Source organism: Macaca mulatta, chromosome X, assembly GCF_049350105.2.
Source record: "Macaca mulatta isolate MMU2019108-1 chromosome X, T2T-MMU8v2.0, whole genome shotgun sequence".
NCBI lineage: Eukaryota > Metazoa > Chordata > Mammalia > Primates > Cercopithecidae > Macaca > Macaca mulatta.
Window position 1 is genome coordinate 145,993,212 of NC_133426.1, and position 20,897 is coordinate 146,014,108.

Sequence of the window (20,897 nt, forward strand, 5' to 3'; positions counted from 1 at the left end):
ACCATCTTAATGAGGCCTACCTTCACCATCTATTAATACTTCAACCTGTCCCAGTAGCCTTACCACTCCAGACACCTGTACAGTACCCCACTCTATTTTTTAACAGAGCTTTTCACCATCTAATGTATCATATAATTTCTTATTCATACTATTTATCATTTATTTTTTCCTACTCCACTAAAATGCAAGTTTCATGTTGGCAGGGATATTCAATTGTTTTGTTTATTGATATATTCCTAGCACCTAGAACAGTATCTGGAAAAGAGGTACTCAGTAAATATTTATCAAATGAATTGACCAAAAGAAGGAAAACTCAAAACTTTAATAACAACTAATTTTAAAACTACAATAACTTAAAATTCAGCAGTAGGATTTTGAGGGAGGGTAAGTTTCAAAGAGTGACTTACCTAGGACTGTCTGCATAAATAAAAAGAAATTAATCCAGATATCAAATTCACCAACTTCCATCAACTGGAAATTCAATTCTATTTCCTACAGTTTATGTTCTGGAGATACTACTGGACACTCTTTTACTCTGGTAACTCATAATTCCTCCACTTTTGTTTTTAAATCATGAGAGAAAAATAGTTGACTCTGTTACATTGTTTTATCTAACTTTTCTTGATCTTAGAAATGAATACTACCATGCCAACTTCTACTGAGGTGCCCCCTAAAGTTAGTCCAAATAGGTCTTTGTAATCTCCATTCCGGCAGAATTTAGAACTTTGAATCACATGATTTATTTCTAAAAGTAAATCCATGACTATTTTCCCCACCAAAAAATTCCTGACAATTAAACTCCTACAATCCCTTCATTGCTCACTCCTCACCCCCAGGATCGTATTTTAAAGTTGGTCCCTTGCCTTTTGGGCCACATAGGTACGCTGTTTGCTATACCACAGGTATAGCTATCTGGAAAACATGGAGGGCATTATTCTTTCACTACTGCTTCGTCAACCAAAAAATAGAACAACAAAAACAAGAACAAAAAAGAAACAAACTCCCTGCCTCTTTTCACTTGCAGTTGAGATTCCTAACCACTACAAAATTAGCCTATGTTTCTTCTCGCACATAGTAGAAACCCAGGCTTCTCACTGCTGTGTTATTCTGTACCATCAACTCACCACATAGAGAGCCTGGTTGAAGAAGAATGATTGTAGAACCACATTACTAGCATCCGTCAAAGACTTTCCAGTTTACAAAAGGCCTATCACATTTAACCCTCACACCATCCTTGTGACCAAAGCATTATTAACTCCATTTCACAGGAGAGTAAACTGAAGCTTAGGGAAGTTAAAAGAACTGCCAAAGGTCACCTAGTTGGGGAGTCATGAAGCCCGGAAGAGAAGCCAAATTCTCTACTGCTCAACCCCTTGCTTTCACTATTACACCTCATGGCCTTCAAATCTAAATGCAGTTACTCATTAAACAGGAACCTGGTAGTCTTAAACAGGAATCTCTCACTTGGTAAGGTCTTGTCTCTTGTTGTATTTGACCCCAACTGTCTATGGCTTTGCCTGAACCCAAAGTACACACAGACACGAACCCAAAGGAGAACCAAATGTGGGATAAAATGACACTCATTTTAGCGACATGTCTCGGCAAATGAGTTCCTGTGTAGCTGGCTGAAAGCCCAGACCCTTTCAGTAAAACATCCTGAATAATTCACATTTGTTGGTCTATAATATAAAGGGCAAATGTAGCTCATTTTTAGGCCAATTCTGAACATCAATAATAATAAACCAGAGATAACAGATTTTGTTTTCATAGAATTGGAACAAATTGAAGTATCTGTGCAAAAGCATATCAGATCTAGGGGCAAAGGGGACAAGGTCTAATTTTTACAGCAAGCAAATTTTCCAGGGAGGGAATATTTATGATAAAGGGATATTAGTCTCTTAGTCAACAGAACCTGAATACACACTTCCGACAGAGAAGAGGGAGAAAAGGCAGGAATCTACACACCACATATCAAGGAGATTTGCTCTAAAATATGACTGATAATTAGAAATTTCTCAGTTTCCCCCTTTTCCCTCATTCTTTGATTCTTCTTGTTATCTTTATCTCTTACGCCTTTGTTTCTCATATATTGAGTCTTACAGATCAAGCTCCCATTTTTTTCTTCAGGGATATTTTTCTAGTTCAAAGTGCCTACCATCTCCCTTCTGGTTCTATTCATCATTCTCTCCCGAAGCTCCTTTAGAAGTGTGGATTAAGGCAGAGCACTAAGAAACCAGACTTAAAGGTTCCCTTCTCATTCTGACTTTTCTCCTTTTGCCTATTCCTTCCTCCTGTTTTCTTACCATCAGTGTCTTCAAAGACTTTCAAGTACACAGTAAATGTAGAAACTTCAAGAAAGGCAGAATGAAAACATAACCAATGCATACATAAATAAAGCACACTGTGGAATCTTTTTAAATTCTGTATGATATATCGAATGCTGTCTCTCACATTACCTAGACTATTTGAAATCTAATATATAGAACACAGACTATCTTTAAGCAGTAACAGATGCTTCTGATATCTTTTCTATTGTCTTGAACTATTACTGCATATGATACATCAAAGTTAAGTGACAATACAAGAAAGCAGATTCATTTGCTCCATGCCTAGGCTGTCAGTTCCTAAAGTGGAAACACCATATATTATCTAGCTCAGTTTGCTCTACAAGACCTGCAATAGAGCCTTGTGTGACATAGAGATAATACTTGTTGAAGCAATTAAATTTGACTTGGAATTAACTCTGCCATCATTCTACAAGGAAGGATTGAAAATCCTCACCCTGTTCTGATATAGTACATTTCTATACAAAAACGTCCTGCTCCATCTTCCCTTGCATTGCATAAACTATGTACATGCCTTCCTCAGGGCACTTTCCTAGGACAGTGTCAGCCTAAGGATCTTTGTTTGGGTGGCTTTTAGAAACTCAGGAAGACAGGAGCATCATATGCCTATAGGCAGCTGGCTTCCAGGTCAGTAGTTTTGCTCTGACCCTAAAATCAGACTCCCATCCCAATGGGTATCTACAGGGGAGGACTGGGCATTCTAAGCAGTTTATGTGCCAATTCAATTTCTTAACCTATCTCAAAGATGGAGATCAGTGTGAGTCCAATCCATGTTTAAATGGTGGCAGTTGTAAGGATGACATTAATTCCTATGAATGTTGGTGTCCATTTGGATTCGAAGGAAAGAACTGTGAATTAGGTAAGTAACTATTTTTTGACTACTCATGGTTCAAAGTTTCCCTCTGAAACAAGGTGAAACTGGAAAATGCAATATTCGTGTATCATAATTTTTCTTAAAAACGTACTTTCAACGCTCATAAACATTTCATTTATAGTTATGGTTTTCAGGATATGAGTTGGAGAAGCTATATTAAAATCAATAACAATATTTGGTAACTAATATTAAGTGATAATGATGTTCTACTCACTTATTAATCCTTAATACAACCATATGTGGTTAGTGTTATCATTATCCCCATTCTATGTAGATGAGAAAACTGCAACTCTAACATCCAAAAATTACAGAGGCACAAATGGTTTAGACAGGACTTAAACTTCAGTGTGACCAAAACCCATGCTTCTAACTACTATATTTAAAACTCAGAGAAAACTGAACCCAGAAAATTGAAATCATGACTAAATTGCTATCAACGTAGGTAGTGAAAGTCAATTAAGTGCAGAACTGGAGTATGACTGGCCAATTATCCCATATATTAGGAATTCTCCACATGTACAGACCACTTCATATGCTAAATTTGTTGACAAAATTCAAAGCTCATTCCTGAATATGACTATATTGATTACATCAAAAGTATTACATAACAACCTTAGAATCCTTGTGTACCTTTTCTTCTCAAAGCCTAGACTGTTTCATTTTTCGAGGTTTCAGTAATTGGAGCAGTAAACCCATGTCCTTTGCCTACTTGTTTATCACCTCCAGATGCAATATTACGGGTACTGTGATTGTGAAATGCACACAGTGCTAATGAGGAATTCACTTTCTACTCTGACACTCCAGAAGAATAGAGATGCAATCCTAAGGAAGAATTTAACACCACAGGCTACCTGACTAAGGATAAAGAGTAGAAAATTAGCAGGACTCTATTAAGGCATTATAGCAATCCACCTGACAGATGAAAAAGGCATGAAATGAAATGAAGTGAAATGTAGCAGCTACACTTGTCCTATTGAGATAGGAAAAAAGTCACCTGTAATGTTCAGAAATCCTTTCAGTACTAAAAAGAAATTCATTGACCATCTTCCTTTGGGCTCAAAAATTTCTTAGAAGGTAAGAAAAGGAAAAGGTGACAGGGCAAAGACATTTGAAAAGAAAGAAAAGACTGAATGAACTTGCACACCTGGCTTGGACTCCCATTCCTTTAGGTTTCCATTGTGGGGACAAACTAATGCCTGGGTTACCGTTCTTGAGAGTGTGTTAATTGATTCAACATCTCTGAAGTGCTACTTTCATCTGAAAGGTTATAATTTGAAATTCAGATTTGCCTGGATAAATTTGATCTTGCTATTGTGGAAACCTCTAGAAATCCTTGGAGTAGTTACTCATTATCAGCTTAAATAATATAACCGTTGGAGCTGAGAGAATGAGTAACTCAATTAGTCTCAGTTACAACTGAAGGGCACATTGTGGTAAACTATAATTGAAAACATAAATATCTTTACCTAGTTTAAAAATAAAGATGCTTTAAAAGGAGAAAGGGAATAACCCTGAGGAATGTAAATAGAAGCACAAACTTTTACAACAGAGTTTACTACATGTGTGGCTATGTTCCACACAGCAAAAATGCTAAGTCTACAACTGACACAACTTGGATACTCAAATGTTCCCACATTTTGGTTTGGTCAGGGCTGTGCAGTTGTACTGCAGCCACCACCACTCCTGGCCTCTAAGGTATATTGATCTGACCCACCAATCTGATCAAGTTTTAGAAAAATATTTTCAGCCCAGTTAGCTCACAAACAAAATGAGAATTCCCACAAATTGCTCTTTATCTCAGACAATAGAAGAAAGCAACAGCAAAAGCATAAACAAATTACCATTTCAGTTTGTTGCTTCCAGTTAAAGACTAATTTCAACAGCTACTAGATAGCGAGTTTATGGGGCATCTCGGCCCCAAGTCTTTTGTTGTATGTGGTCTTGAAAAAAAGAAAGGAGATTTTCATCAATACGGTTTTTTTGTTATCTTTTTCCCTTGTTCATCAGGCCCTTCACTGCAAGAGAGAGGTGTAAACATTCAGGGCATGCTTTCTAGTTAAAGAATATTAATTGGCTATTGGGTCCCTTAGGTTAGAATAAAGACCTCTGTATGATGTTCCCAGCTGTACATCAAATCCAAATATCTCTCAGATAAATGAAGGTCTGTAAGAATTTGGTCATTCCTGTCTCTTCTAAAGAGTAACAGAGGCATTTTCTCAGAATAAAGCAGAATGGAAAGAAAAAAATCACAAGCATGTAAACACCTTTTTCAATTTTCCAGCATGTCACAGACACTGCTGTCTTATTTGCTACATATTTCTGAGGAGTGAAAAAAGGAACTATGTTGAGTTTAGCTGAAGCACAGCATATTTTGTGGTAAACTTGTTAAATAAAACATCTTTTGTCCAAGCTTTGGTTGTCATACCAGTGGATATATCAGTAAATATAAAGGCAGAATAAAATACAGCAGAACATACTAACATTTGTAGTAGGCATGAAGGGAATTAGAAAGTGTTTGTGTTAACATGGAGGGAGAAAAACAGATGCTTTGAGATGTTCTTCAAAAGATATTCTAGGCACTGAGACCCCCTTCAGGACCAGAGAGTCCATACCCACCACAGTACCTGACATATAAATGCTCAGTAATTGATAAAGGAGTCCCATTCTAACTGTTCCTTAGGCCCTGCTCTATGGAACTCTCCCCTGGAAATCCTTGTGCCATTATTTTATTTCTGGAATCTTCAGCCTTTTAGCTGAGGGCAAAAGATTGCTGATTAGGAAGCAATATTTCCCACCTCCTGCACAAAACAAGCCAAAGATCAACAGCAGCAGCAACATACTGGGCCCTAAAGGGCAATGACAAATGTGGATAATGATACAGAGTTCTGGTTACTTCTTAGCCAATGACACAGAATCACAATTGAGAAAACACAGAGTTTATTCATTCCCATTGTGCATGCCCTGGACAAACCGAGCTGCACCTTTCGTAATGTATCACAATCTCATATTGACGGAACACTTTCTACAGGTAATGTTTGATTTGGCTGAACACTTTAGCATTGCTTCGTAGCAACAAAATGACAGCTAGTAACAACAAAAAAAAAAAAGATCCAGGGATATTACCACTGTTAGTGAGGAGAAGGGCCTTTAAATTAATTAATTAATTAATAGGACCAAGTGCCATCTTTCTGGATCATCTTTATGCCCTTAGTGGATTATTGGTAGCAAAGGTTAAAGCTCAAGCTGGTTCCTTTGTCCCCCCTGCCAAGAGTTGATTTGCCTCCCTTTATTTCCTGAAGTATCAGTAAGGACTAAGAGCTAATTATTACAGTTGGCTATGCTAGCACATGTAAAATAGAGTTTAAAAGTTTAGATTCGTCACTCAAAAATTCATATTCTCCAAAACCATACAGTCACTCTGTTAGCCTGTGTTCCCCCAGAAAAAAAAAAAAAGTCACAAGCTTATTTATTAACATGTGCAATCCCAGGGGGCAAGAGAAAAGAACTGAAGAGTGAGGCAGAAAGGAAAAGAAAGCCAATAAGAGGATGAGTTATCAAACTACTCGTATCTAACTGCAATTGATTGCTTAACTTCCTGGGACTGTCTCCAATAAGTCAAATTGGTCTCAGGTTAGTCCACCTGAATGGGAAGAAGAGGTGAAAGAATTTGTCAGTATCTGTCTCTTATTGGTTAGAAGTTCGACTTATGGGGAATTAACTCCCTCACATTTCTTAGTTGGATATGCTTGGGTACCGAGAGGGTCATATGGCATCCATGCCTCAGCATTAACAGGGAAGCTTCAAGGCAAAAGACACCTAGTGCAGCTGTGAGCCAAGGCAATTCAAGGATACACCCATAGGAGGTCGGTTGAAATCCACCCAGAGCTAATCACCACCATGCTGGAAAAAGACACAGGTGAAGCTGAGCAGAATGAAGGTGGTGCATAGGAGGTATCTAATGCAGTCACTCATTTTCAAACTTTTCATGTTATGATTGCACTGGCCACTGAGGATTTCTATTGAAAGTGTTACTGTTGTCAAACATGCACATAAGGGGAAAGGTGTCTTACATTGTTTATATTCCTGTGCTGCTCTAGAAACAGAAATAGGCTCAAGAGCAGAGCCTGTGTTTCTTAATTCAGCAGGTCTAAGCTAACAAGTCCCGAAACATGCTACTTCCTGTTATTGGTATTGCATAGGAGAAACAAAAGGAAAGCACAGTAATTAGAAAATACAAAACAAGATGGCAGGAATCACCCAAATATATCAGGACACACAATTATTGTGAATTGGGGTTAAACTAATCTATTAATAATGACAACTTTCGGTTTGGAGTTAAAAATTTAATTGTATACTGTTAACAAAATTGATACCTAAACTAAAATTACACTGGGAGGCTAAAATGAAGGGATGTGAAAAGAACTATCAGGTAAAAACTAACAAAAAGAAACTAGCAAAGCAATCTTAATATCAGACAAAATAGAATCCAAGAGGAAAATCATTTCAAAAGACAAGAGATATTTTTTATTAATAAGGGGAATTGCATAGGAGAGTAAAGAAAATGTGGGCCACTGGAATGCTTAGCACTAATGACATATTGGTCTTTGGTCTTCAGTTACCGTACAGGACCCTATTTCATTCTTTTATGTTTGATATGTAACCACCTCAGCCAGCTTCAAGTTGCTTTTTGGCCCTAATGGACTTACTAACGCTATAATTTCCTTTTTAAAAAATGTTTTATTTTAGGTTTAGGGGTACATGTGAAGGTTACATAGATAAACATGTGTCACAGGGGTTTGTTGTACATATTATTACATGATGCAGATATTAAGCTCAGTACCCAACAGTGATCTTTTCTGCTCCTCTCCCTCATCCCACTCTCCCCTGTCAAGTAGACCCCAGTATCTGTTGTTTCCTTCTTTGTGTTTGTAAGTTCTTATCACTTAGCTCCCACTTACAAGTGAGAACATGCAGTATTTGATTTTTGTTCCTATGCTAGTTTGCTAAGGATGATAGCCTCCAGCTCCATTCATATTCCCACAAAAGAAATAATCTTGTTCTTTTCTATGGCTGCATAATATTCCATGGTATATATGAACCACATTTTCTTTATCCAGTCTGCCATTGATGGGCATTTAGGTTGATTCCATGTCTGCTATCCTAACACTGTAATTTCTAAAGACTTCCAGGTTTTACTTTTATAGGTAACCTGTTAAACAGTCTAGCTCGGGATGCCAAGCAATTTCTAGAATAACTAAGCAATAGAAATTACACTTCAATTCAGAAAGGCAGTATCTACATGAGATTATGGAACTGCTCTTGCTTTTTGTGTTCACTGAAAAAAAATTAGTAAAACTGTAACTTTCAGAAAAAATGCTTGTACATATAGAAAACCCAAAGCATCTAAACAATTAAAATAAATAAATAAGTATAGAAAGGTTACTGGATACAGAGTCAACATACAAATATCAATTGCATGTCTATGTACCAGCAATGATTCAAAATGATTTTATAATAGCATTAAAAATTAGATGCTTAGTAATAAATGTGAGAAAGGTGTGCAAGAACTCTACATAAAAAATTATGAGACACTATTGAGAAAAATTAAGGCAAACCTAAATAAATGAATAGGCAATGTCCATCAATTAAAGGATACAATATAGTATACATATCAAATATTTACTAATGGATTCAATGCAATACCAAAGTGCCCAGCAGGCTTTTTTTGGTGGGGGGAGGTCGGGCAGGATTCATAAGCTAATTCTAAAATGCATATGGAAATACAAAGACCCAAGTATAGCCAAGACAGTTTTGAGGAAGAATAAACTTGTACTACTTACACTACTAGATGTCAAGACTTATTATCAAGTTACATTTATTAAGACAGTGTGGTACTGACACAAGGATAGACAAATAGATGAGTGAAACACAATAGAGTGCTCAGAAGCACACCTATACTTATATAGAGGCTTGATTTATGATAGAGGTGCCAGTGCAGTAGAGAAGGGAATTGTTGGTGTTTTCAATAAAAAGTGATAGGTCAATTAGATATTCATATGGCATGAAGTATAAAACAATAACATTTTATATTCATAACTTGCAGAAAGTAAAAATTTCTTAAAATACAAAAAGTGATCACCATAAAGGAAAAGATTGATAAACTGGACTATATTAAAACTAAGAACTCCTGTTCAGCAAAAGACACTACTTTGACTGAAAAGACCAGTCACAGACTGAGACAAGATATCTGCAATACAGACACCTAATAACTGAACCCCATACAGTGATGGTGGGAATTTAAGTTCGTACAATCATTTTAGAAAATTGCTTGGCAGTATCTACTAGATCTGAACATCTGATCCAGTAATTTCACTCATAATTATAAGCCAGTAAAAAGGCATGTTTATGTCACCAAAAGATATATACAAGAATGTTCATTACACTATGATACATAACAGCCAAAAACTGGAAACAAACCAAATATCCATTAACAGTAGAATGAATAAATAAAAGCTGTAATAGTAATACAATGGAATACTACACAGCAATGTATACTGCTACACAAAACATGGATTAATCTCATAGACAAAATGTTAAATGAAAGACGCAGACGAGTACATATTGTGAACTTCTGTTTATAGTTCAAGAGCTGGCAAGAACTGTTTACTGTGTTAGAAGTCCAGGTAATGGTAACCTATAAAAAGGAAAAAGGGTGGAATGATTGGGAGGGAGCATCTTCTGGGGTATTGATAATGTGCTATGTATTGGTCAGTTTAGTGTTTACATAGGCTCATTTACTTCGTGAAAACTTATACTAAAATTTTGTGTATTTTTTGAATATATGTTATACATTAATAAATAGGGTTTTTAAACCTGTAGTCTACGATTTAGTGAAAGTAGAATATCCAAACAGTTAGTTTTAAACCAATCCATTATAGTGCTACCACCATTTTTATGCCTTATTGAGAAGTTTATTTTACCTTTCTTTCCACTCTTAGTTCAAGGCTCCAAAATTTCTCTCCCCAATGTACATTGGGGGCAACATGAATGCCCCCAACGTATATTTGACCCATACACGAGTCAATATTTCCATGTACTTTTTAGAAATGTGTGTTAAATTATGCTGTTACTGTCTATTTTGCTTCTTTTAGATGTAACATGTAACATTAAGAATGGCAGATGCAAGCAGTTTTGTAAAAATACTGCTGATAACAAGGTGGTTTGCTCCTGTACCGAGGGATATCGACTTGCAGAGAACCAGAAGTCCTGTGAACCAGCAGGTCATAATCCAAATAAGAGTTTTTAAAGAAAATCTGTATCTGAGCCTTCAACATTTTAACAAACCTACATAATTTTAATTCCTACTTGAATCTGCTTCCTTTTGAAATCATAGAAAAGATCAGTAGCTTGAATTAGACCAATTAATTTTCTAGATTGCATCATATTTTAAACTATGTAATCATCTACAACCTGAATTCTTTTCTGTGTCCAATTTGTCCAATTTTTCTCTAACATTTATATCACAAAGCAATTAATTTGTGTGATTTCTGCATATATATTTGTAATTCATCAAGTCAAATCAATGTAGTAATACTATATCATAAAATATACACAAATAATTGAGTGGATAGGCTTCTAGTACAAGGACGGTAAGTTTGAAGCATGATTCCATCTGGGCTGGCTAGTTTACTCTGAGAAAGTTATTTTTTATTGTTGGGTCTGAAGCTGAGTTTACACAATTGGTGTCAGAATGATTCCGGCAATGAACTGTTTTCAGTTCTGCTAGGCTGGTCAGCACAATCTATATGGCTGTGAACAAAGCAATGTTTCCCAGTCATATCAACCATGCCACCATTTTAACAGCTGATTAGTGTATTCAGAGCATCTCCACTCCATGTTCGTATGGCTCTTATCTAAAGATGAAAGCAGTAGACACTTTTATGTTTTGAAAAATTTAGGCTCTTCAGGGTCAATTATATTTGATAAATGAGGGGCTTTTTTTTGAAGCAAACTAGATATAATTTCTTTTGCATTTCTAAAGCCTAATATCTTATTAAATTGGTACATTAAATCGTGTACCATTTCTCTGTAACTGGTTCCAGTACCTATCTCAGCACTATACCAGGCAGAGGAAATTAAAGAAAGAACCAGTGCCGAGACCAGCTTGGTCAGGGAGACCCTAACCCAGTGGCACTAGAGGAATTAAAGACACGCACACAGAAATAGAGTATGGAGTGGGAAATCAGGGGTCTCACAGCCTTCAGAGCTACCAGCCCCAAACAGAGATTTACCCGCATATTTATTGACAGCAAGTTGGTCATAAGACTTACTAAAACTATTCCTTATGGGAAATAAAGGGATGGGTCTGGCTAGTTAACTGCAGCAGAAATGTGTCTTTAAGGCACAGATCACTCATGCTATTGTTTGTGGTTTAAGAACACCTTTCAGTAGTTTTCCGCCCTGGGTGGGCCAGGTGTTCCTTGCTGTCATTCTGGTAAACCTACAGCCTTCCAGCGTGGGCGTCAAGGCCATCACAAGCATGTCACAGTGCTGCAGAGATTTTGTTTATGGCCAGTTTTGGGGCCAGTTTATGGCCAGATTTGGAGGCCTATTCCCAATAAACCAGAAGGCAGGAATATATATCCTGCAACTAAAATGAAGAATCTCTAAGGCTTCGGGGCCTGCCCACTTGTCCTTCTGCCTGGTTCTTCACATATGCTGTCTCAAAGCTAGTCTACCTTGAGAGGAGCATGAATATGTGTGTGGGTGTGTGTCTGTGTGTGTATTTTAACCTTAAAAACCTAACTTCCAGTATAGACAGATGGCATAGTAGCTAAACCCTTACAAGCTCTTCTATGCTATAAAAGAGAAACAGAATTGAGAACCACCTCCAACTATTAAGTGTTATATTTGAATATAGCCTTAGCTTTAGCAGAACAAGTAGGCCAAACTTAAAATAAGCTTTTCTGCCTTTTCAACGATAATGGTCCCTTTTCTGTAGCCATTGTTGATCGTGTACATTTATACATAAGTATTTTGAACTAATTTCCTGGTTTCTCAACCACTTGCTGTCTTCACGATACTTTGTCGCAGCTGGTTGCTATAGAAATGTCTGTTACAAGGAATGTGGCTTGAAGGAAAGTGAGAAATGAAAATGAAATCTGAAGTGACTTTGTTTGACTACAAATTCCCATTCTGGTAGTCCCCAGTGTATCAATACATTATTTTTCTTCAGAAAATAAACGAACCCAAGGAAAAATGGTGGGCAGGTCCTGGTGAATATGACTGTGATAATTATATTAGCAATCTCTTTGGCTAATATTTGAAACCCAGGTAATTGAATCACAATGATCTCTCCCCAGAAAATAACGTAAAATGCACCTTGGAATCTAGAAGGCATTTTAGTCTGCAAAAGAAACCTTCCTAATGATAAGCAGCAGAAGTCCCATTTACCAAATTGGAAAGTTAAAGTTACAAAGCATCAATCTTCAGACTTCCATTCAGGGATGGCAACTGGGAGTAAGACTTTTTAGTAAAGAAACTAAACAGAAAGTCATTAGACTCTGTAAAAGTCTTACCAAATTTGATTCTGGAACACCTATTCTATTTCCGTAAAGATGATGAATTCCAGAGCCAAGTGTTCTTTTCATGAAGGATTTGAAAACTGTCCATGAAAATAATGCAATCAACCTTTTAGCTTGAGATTCTATTCACTGATTAGATTTTTTTAAATACTGATAGGCCTGCTTCTCAGAAATGACAAGGATGGGCCTCAATCTCAATTTTTGTAATACATGTTCCATTTGCCAATGAGAAATATCAGATTACTAATTTTTCTTCTGTTTTTCTAGTGCCATTTCCATGTGGAAGAGTTTCTGTTTCACAAACTTCTACACTCACCCGTGCTGAGACTGTTTTTCCTGATGTGGAATATGTAAATTCTACTGAAGCTGAAACCATTTTGGATAACATCACTCAAAGCACCCAATCATTTAATGACTTCACTCGGGTTGTTGGTGGAGAAGATGCCAAACCAGGTCAATTCCCTTGGCAGGTACTTTATACTGATGGTGTGTCAAAACTGGAACTCAGCTGGCAAGACACAGGCCAAGTGGGAGACTGAGATTATTTTACTAGACAGCCCTATTGGGATGTGAGAAGTATTTAGGTAAGTTTCAGCACTAACCAATGTGAGAAAGCCTCCAGAGATGAGCAGCTGGTGAAAGAGAGGCCCAAATCAGCTACTATACAGGTCAGGAAGAATTTGGCATTAAGGAAATGCATAGCATGATTCCAGACAGGCAACTGGTCAACGACATGAAAGTCTGGAAGAAAGGTCACAGGGTACTACTTCAGCCTCAGCCCTTGCAAAAACTGGTGAGAGTTGGAAAGTCTTTCGGCCAAGAAAAATTGGATTATTTAAAAGGGGGTAAAGAAAGGGACTCAGGGAGGAAGGATTAAGGCAAGAACTAGGTTCCAAGAAACAGCATCAGAGAGTGTCTTGGTCTACAGCTATAGTTCTCGTGGTAGCATCAGAATCACCTGAGAATATGGAAATGCAAATTCTCCTACCCCCACCCTAGACCTACCAAATCAGAATATCTAGGGGGTGGGGCCCAGCAATCTGTGTGCAAACAAGCACTACAGGTGATTTTGATGCACTTTATAGTTTGAAAACTAGGCCAGGTGCAGTGGCTTATGCCAGTAATCCCAGCACTTTGGGAGACTGAGACGGGAGAATCGCTTAAGCCCAGGAGTTTGAGACCAGCCTGGGCAACATGGCGAAACTCCATCTCTATAAAAAAAAAATATATATATGTAAAAATTAGGTAGGTGTGATGACTCCCACCTGTGCTCCCAGCTATTTAGGAGGCTGAGGTGGGAGAATCACCTGATCCTGGAAAGTTGAGGCTGCAGTCAAACGTGATCACACCACAGCACTTCAGCCTGGGACAGAGTAAGACCCTATCTCAAAAAACGGAAAAAGAAAAACACTGGCCCAAAGGAAATGAACTTGTTACAGAAGCCAGGGTTCAAAACACCAAATGATGGACTTGTTGTACCTAGTCCTTCCAGTGTGCTCTGCAGACATTTCTCCAAGTGTGGTCTGCAAACAACCTACATATGTAGAATTACCTATGCACATTTTTCATTTAACAACCACGAGCTACATTTGTAGCAAAATCTGGGTTGTAACTTAGCCTACAGCTAAAGCCTAAGAGATTCCATCTGTGAGAAGGAATAACCCACCTCTTTGGCCCCACTCCCCAGGCAGGAAGCCAGGATGGTCCTTATATAAAGTTGTGCTGTCCAATAGGTAACCACTAGCCATATATGGCTATTTAAAGTTAAATTACCTACAATTAAGTGAAATTAAAAATTCAGTTCCTCAATTGCACCTGCCAAATTTTAAGTGCATAACAGCCACATGCGGGTACTAACTACTGTATTGCAGAGTGCAAGTGGAGACAAAACATGGTATTACTGCGGAAATTTCTATTGGATAGCACTTATAATCGTTTAGTCTAATTTAAAACTCCCTAGTTGCCACAGTCATGATTTGGTAGTAATTTCACGGATTTCTCTACTGAGGTTTGAATCTCTGCCATTAGAGACTGATAACTTTAAAGACTGCAATGATCAAACTGGTAACAATTTAAGCCAGAATCAGGTAAATCTCCTGAGTTTTAACAGCACTGGAATTTTTCTGGGACTAGCTGTGTATCTATCCAGGATTCTTGAGAATGCCTGCCATTTTCCAACATAATGGATGTAAGATATTACACATATACCTGGGGATGGGGCAGTAGGTATAACTGCACAAGCATTGTGGAGAATGGTATCAAAGAGTGGCAGAACATCACAAGCAAGGTTTTCCCTTTCTTTTACCTTTGCTTTTTAAAAAGACAATATTTGCTGGACCTGATCTTATAGACCATAAATGGGACACTGTACGTTCCTTTTTACCTCCTCTGTTTCTACTTAAATGCATCCTATAAGGGCTGCTTCCCTTACCCACCATAACCCCTTCCTTCACTCATCCATATCTTTGCTCTTCTTCACAATTCTGTAATATTGACCTTCTTTATGAACCTTTCCTGGAACAACCCCTCTTGAGTGCAAGCACTCTTATTATGCCTTCAATGTATTTAATATCCATGTATCTAATTCTAATTTTGTCATTTGCGTTCTCATGTATTTTCATTCATTAGGTGTCCAACTTCCATGGATAACATGGTTACAAAAAAAGATCCTACTTTATGACAATTATCTTCCTTGGGTTTGTGAGACATAGAACAGTGCTTACAGTGGGGGACCCAAGAACCCCGGAAAATATATTAGCTAAGAAGATAACTTCCGTTTTTAAAAGTCCAAGATTAAAAAAAAAAATGTATGCTTTGTGAGTTTAGCATTGTCTCCTTGTCATTCCAGAAATGAAATGGCAAATACATTTAAATCAGAACTAAAAAGGGGAACAGGGTATAAAGGCTCAGTTTAGTCACATAATTTCACTTTCTCACCCACCCTCTTTAAACCAGATGTTTGCCAATGTGTTAACAATGCAGATCTTTCAAGCAGACACTTTATTTTCTTTTCAAGCAGAAAAGACTATGAGATGGTGGTTGTGGCTGTTCTGGGAGGGAGAAGATATAAATGATACACATCATTTCAAATTATGTCATGACCTTCTCACTGCACACTTATAGTTACTGTCCCTGTTGTCTTTTTGCTCTCAAGCCTAGCTAAGATCATTTGGAATGTTCAAGATCACTCATACATGCATGTGCACACATGCACGTGCACATAGGTTCACTCCCTATTTCATCCATATGAACTAAGATTACTGACCTGGACAGATTCAAAGCACTAACTTTTATTCTCTTCCAAAGGCAAGAAGCTGAGCTACTTTCCAGAATAGTTGTGAAAGACCCCGTCATACTTCTGCATTGCTTCCTCCACACCACCTCCATCTAGTTCCTTATGAAAGGTTACTGGTTTTCAAAAATACGAGATAAATTGAGTGTATAAAAGTCATTTCTAGACAAAATGAAACAAACCAGAATCTCTCCTCATTTGTGGATGGGCCACCTCCACCATGTCATGGTTAATCTGCAGGAGGAAATACTAGATTTGATTGCAGATCAGACTGCAGCAAACCTGCTGTGACTAAGGCATCAAGAGAAAGCAAGCAACAGCTGGGGCTTCAGTGGTGAAAACATTATATATCTAGCTTTGAAATATGAAATACTATTTAGCAGTGTCACCTAGAAAAGAGTGTTTCAAAATGCTGATGCTTCATAAGAACCTTTCTCTTCAGAGTGGTTTCTTTTATCTTTCAAATTAGCCAGGGTGAGAAATAAAGCGATCACTTGGTGAAGAAATCTCACAAAGAACAACATAGTTCACTTTCATCTTGAGTAACGAACAGATTGAACAAACTAGAAATGTTTAGTCTGTTAAAGAAAAGGTGAGCTGTTTGCAAGAGCCACAAGGGAAAAGGGAAGACAGCTTCTTTGTGGACTTAAGGGTGAAAGTTGCAAGCGGGCAGGAACATTCTGACCTCCATTAAGAAAGCCCTTCCCAACCAACAACCACTGGGTTGGTTGCGTAGGTTGGGCAGCGTTAGGAGCAAATGTTGATTGAACAAATGTTTGTCGGAATTGTTGACTTAAAGAGCTGTTCTGTCACTGGGGACAGGAGCGGCTGGATAGCCCCATTCAGGGAGAGGGCATTTGTTCACCTGGCGAGAGATCAGAGCAGGCTAAGGGACCGCTGGGATCCTGTCCGGCTTTGAGACCCTACAGAGCCATGTTCACCTAGCACGTATCCCGTCTGCGGTCGCGCTCCTTTCTTACCTTATTCCAGGGCTTTCACCTCAGCTTGCCAGGCTGGAGCCAAGGGCCAACGCAGCCGCGCCTTGCTCGCGACGGTAGCTTCCCAGGAGCCCCCTATGGTTCCGGAACGGCGCTGCCGGCCCCATTCTCTTTGCTACCTCCTAAAGCCAAAAGCACTGGCGGGCCGGGCCAACTTCTAAAGTCGCGCGAGATTAGAAGGTCTAAGATAGGAACCGCGTGAGGCCAATGGAAGGAGGTACTTCAGTTTCCCTCCAGATGCCCAGCGATGGGCTCCAGAGCTCCTTGAGAACTCGGGAAAGGAAGCAGGGTCTCTGAAGAAATACTTCAGGAGTAGAAAGAGGAAGCTAGAGGGTTAAATGCACTACACAGGAACAGAAATGAGTTTTTCTTAGAGTAAGTATATGTCTAGAGGTGTAGTAAGCTAAAACAAGTCTTGAATTGCATACCGCTACGTAGGGAAAAAACGAAAGCCTTTGAACATTAGTGAAAAAAGGGAAACTGTAACGCCTGTATTACTAGATAGCTTTCATCAACAACTCAAAAGCGAGAGATTTGAAGAAGCAACAAAGCTTTAATTTGGTTTGGATCCCATGGCCATGACCCTGCCAGCCGACAATTCTAGGCATGCGCAAACTGGCCCCCAAAATTCCTCCCACATTTCCAAAGAACTCTTTGGCCCTTTATGTGAAGTACCTGGTTTTTCCATTTTCTGTTTTACCATAGGCCTCAGTTCGGTGTGTGGCATACAGTCTTCAAATATTTAACAATTTGAAGATGATTCTATCAGATTAAAAAAAAAGAATACAATGGAAGCCAAGTGATTAAGCTTTCCTTATGCTCATATTAAGTTGTAGCATATGCATTTACCGATGGTTAACCGTATTAACCTACAGAAAATGTCCAGGGAAACGGTCTGTTTCTTACTCTATTTTTGACCTAAAAAAAAAATCTTTAAAATGTCTTAGCAGTTTCCCCGTCTCCACTTCCCTCAGCTTTGGTCTGAAGCTACCCTGTACAGCTAGCTACAGAGATTCAATCCTTTCTGTTGGATTAGGACACATCCCAGTGGCAGATAGCATGCAAAGTTATTATATGTATGAATCAGAACTTGTTTTTCCTTAGGGGCCAGGATGTTGCACTAAGGTCTTAAGACTATAGCAATATCTTCACTTGAAAAAGGTAGCCCTCTATTATTCCTATCTCAGATGATAAAAATTCAATTAAGAGGAATAAGAACATGACATATGTAACCTCACCTGGCTCTACAAAGCTAATCTGGACAGACATTTAAACAATTATCCTCTAAGATTATTTGATGAAATGCACTTCAATGACTAGCTAACCATTAAAAACCAAAGTGAGCATCCCATCTGTTCCCAGCCAAATGACCTAGAGCAAAGGACTAGGCAAACCACATCTGTGGGCATAGCAAGCTGTACATCACAGACAAATGAATTTGCTTTGTATATGAGTGAGAGCAAACACTCTTTATTGTAAAGCTTGGGTGGGTAGGTAGGGAGAATAATGGTTTTGCTGAAATCACAGGGAATGGTTATGATAGAGTTAAAGGTCAGGAAGAGAACAAAAGGGTAAGAGCTGTTCTGGGCTGGCATCATCAATGAAGAGCACAAATTCAGATGTGAATGTATATTTTGTAGAAGCATGTGTGTGGTTGGTGTGTGTATATATGTGTGTCTGAAAGAGGGAAAACAGGCTCCCATTAGACTATGACTAACAAAAATGTTTGACAGATTATAACTCAGATGCCTTACTCAGAGCATATGCCTTCCCATTTTCCCCATTATTCCCCAAAATGATGTCTTAAAAAGTTCTTAAAAAGAACTTTTCCTTGACCAAGCAGACATCTCATACCCCAAATAGCTAATATTTTGATAGCTATGATCCTGAATGACCAAACATTCCAAAACCAAATAGTTTGTAATATCTTTAAATGCAAATATATTTTAGGCCTTTTCCTTGGCAAGGATGTTTGGTCAGGGGTTGGCAAAAATAATGCTCTTCAGACTTAAAAGAACACAACCGTATTTCTTAGCCATTCACCAGAAAGTAGTAGAAGCTCCAGGAAACAAGTCTTTGTCAGCTACATCATAATCTCTCTGCCCAGGGCCTGTGGATGTCATTCATCCTGGCCTAACTAGCCTACTGGGCTGAGAGATGTTCAATTTCCCCACTAATACACTAGCCAGAGGAGAAGCACCGTGATATCATTGCATGTTAATTCTTAATTCCAATTGCTTAAACAGATATGTTCAGTTGTAACTATCATGACCAGTATATAACAGTGTTGGCCAAGTTTTATTGATGCTGAAAATCAATTGGAGTTACAGCCAGACACATGGTCTTATGACCGGCGTACTTACACAGGGCTTTGCACTCAGACAGATCATGCATCTGGGGTTTACTGCTTTGCATTTTTGTTTTGTAACTGAAGTCTGATGAGCCAGCCAGAGCATGGGCTACCTAGGGACCTGAAACCCTGCAACCCCACTTCTCACCACCTCCCAGGGTGATTTCTCGACCCCCCACTCCCCTACCACCTGGTGCCTTAGCCAGCCCTGGCTCTCCCTCCAAACACCTGCCCAATGACCACTGCCACCCCATGGTGCCCAGACATACTCTCCCTCCTCATCCCTACCCAGCTGCCACTGCCACTCTTCTCCCCCGGTGGGGACATGGGCATAGGTACAGGGAGAGTTAATGTTGGTCAGGTGCACATGCCCTATGCTGTCTTGGAAGGTTGCTTGGCCATGTGGCATCTCTGGACCAAGAATGTGCCACAGCACATTTGGAGGGTGAAAGGTGGGGGCACACCCCTTGTCCACCTCCATTTCAGGCATGGAACACATCCTGGCATGAAAGTTGAGTCCCTTGGGAATCACGTCTCCACCTTGATTGGCACAGTAGGCCAATGACAAGGGAAGATTAACACACCCTCCCCTGCTGGGACCCAGCATCCTGTGGCTGGCAGGCAGGGGATCCTAAGGACATATGGGTGTTAAATTGTAGGGTGCACTTCCTGGACACCTTTGAGGGTCTGCACTGCCCCAGCAAATATCCCCATGCTAGAGGGAGCAAAATATTAAATGGCGAATTTAAAAAATGTAACATGATGGGTTACAAAAGAGACTACAGAGGAAAGAAAAAAGTTTTGTATTTTAGTGTCTTCAATGGCACCTTTCTTCCTAGCTTTTGAACAAGGAGCGCCACATTTTTATTTCTCACTGAGCCCCACAAAGTATGTAGCCATTCCTGCTTGAAGTGAAGACTTTTAAAACATAAAGATTATCAAGTCTTGGAAATTCTGATTCAGTAGATATATAACAGGTCTCTAACTTAATTATGTAAAGAATTCTGGAGGGCTTCATTTTACCCAGTCCCACCCACCAAATATTCTGGTAAATTAAGCTTGGATTAGCCCCCAGATCTGCATTTTATAAGGATGATTTTATAAGGATGATTAGCCCTCAGATGATTCTACTGCAACTGGTCCACAGACCATGCCTGGACTGAAATTGGGTGCTTAGGAGCACAAATTCTGGAGCCGGCCAGACTTGAGTTTGCTTCCTAGCTTTACCAACTGACCTCAGGGGAGTTAGCATTTCTCTCTAAACTTTAGTTCATGCATCTATAAATATATTAATATCACATCATAAGGTTATTATGTTGTATTAAATGTCTATAAACCCCACAATGATTATTAACCCAAAGTAAACCCTCAAATAAATGTTCAAAAAAATTAGGAAAATTGTTAAGTCTGGGTTGTATGCACACTGATGTTTGTTATATTATGTAGTTTTTTCT

General features: G+C 38.7%; 1 protein-coding gene and 1 long non-coding RNA gene across 2 annotated transcripts in view; one reads left to right on the forward strand and one right to left on the reverse strand.

Moving 5' to 3' along the window:
* Positions 1–17,266, reverse strand: part of LOC144338840 (uncharacterized) — an 86,758-nt gene extending 69,492 nt beyond the window's left edge. The window contains exon 1 of the long non-coding RNA XR_013413224.1: positions 17,076–17,266. This is a non-coding gene — a long non-coding RNA (uncharacterized LOC144338840). The remainder of the gene's footprint in view (positions 1–17,075) is intronic.
* The window catches only part of F9 (coagulation factor IX), a 32,681-nt gene that overhangs the window by 7,645 nt on the left and 4,139 nt on the right, over positions 1–20,897 (forward strand). Inside the window, 3 exon segments of the mRNA NM_001109683.1 lie at positions 3,091–3,204; positions 10,371–10,499; positions 13,071–13,273. Coding sequence (NP_001103153.1) covers positions 3,091–3,204; positions 10,371–10,499; positions 13,071–13,273 — 446 coding nt within the window.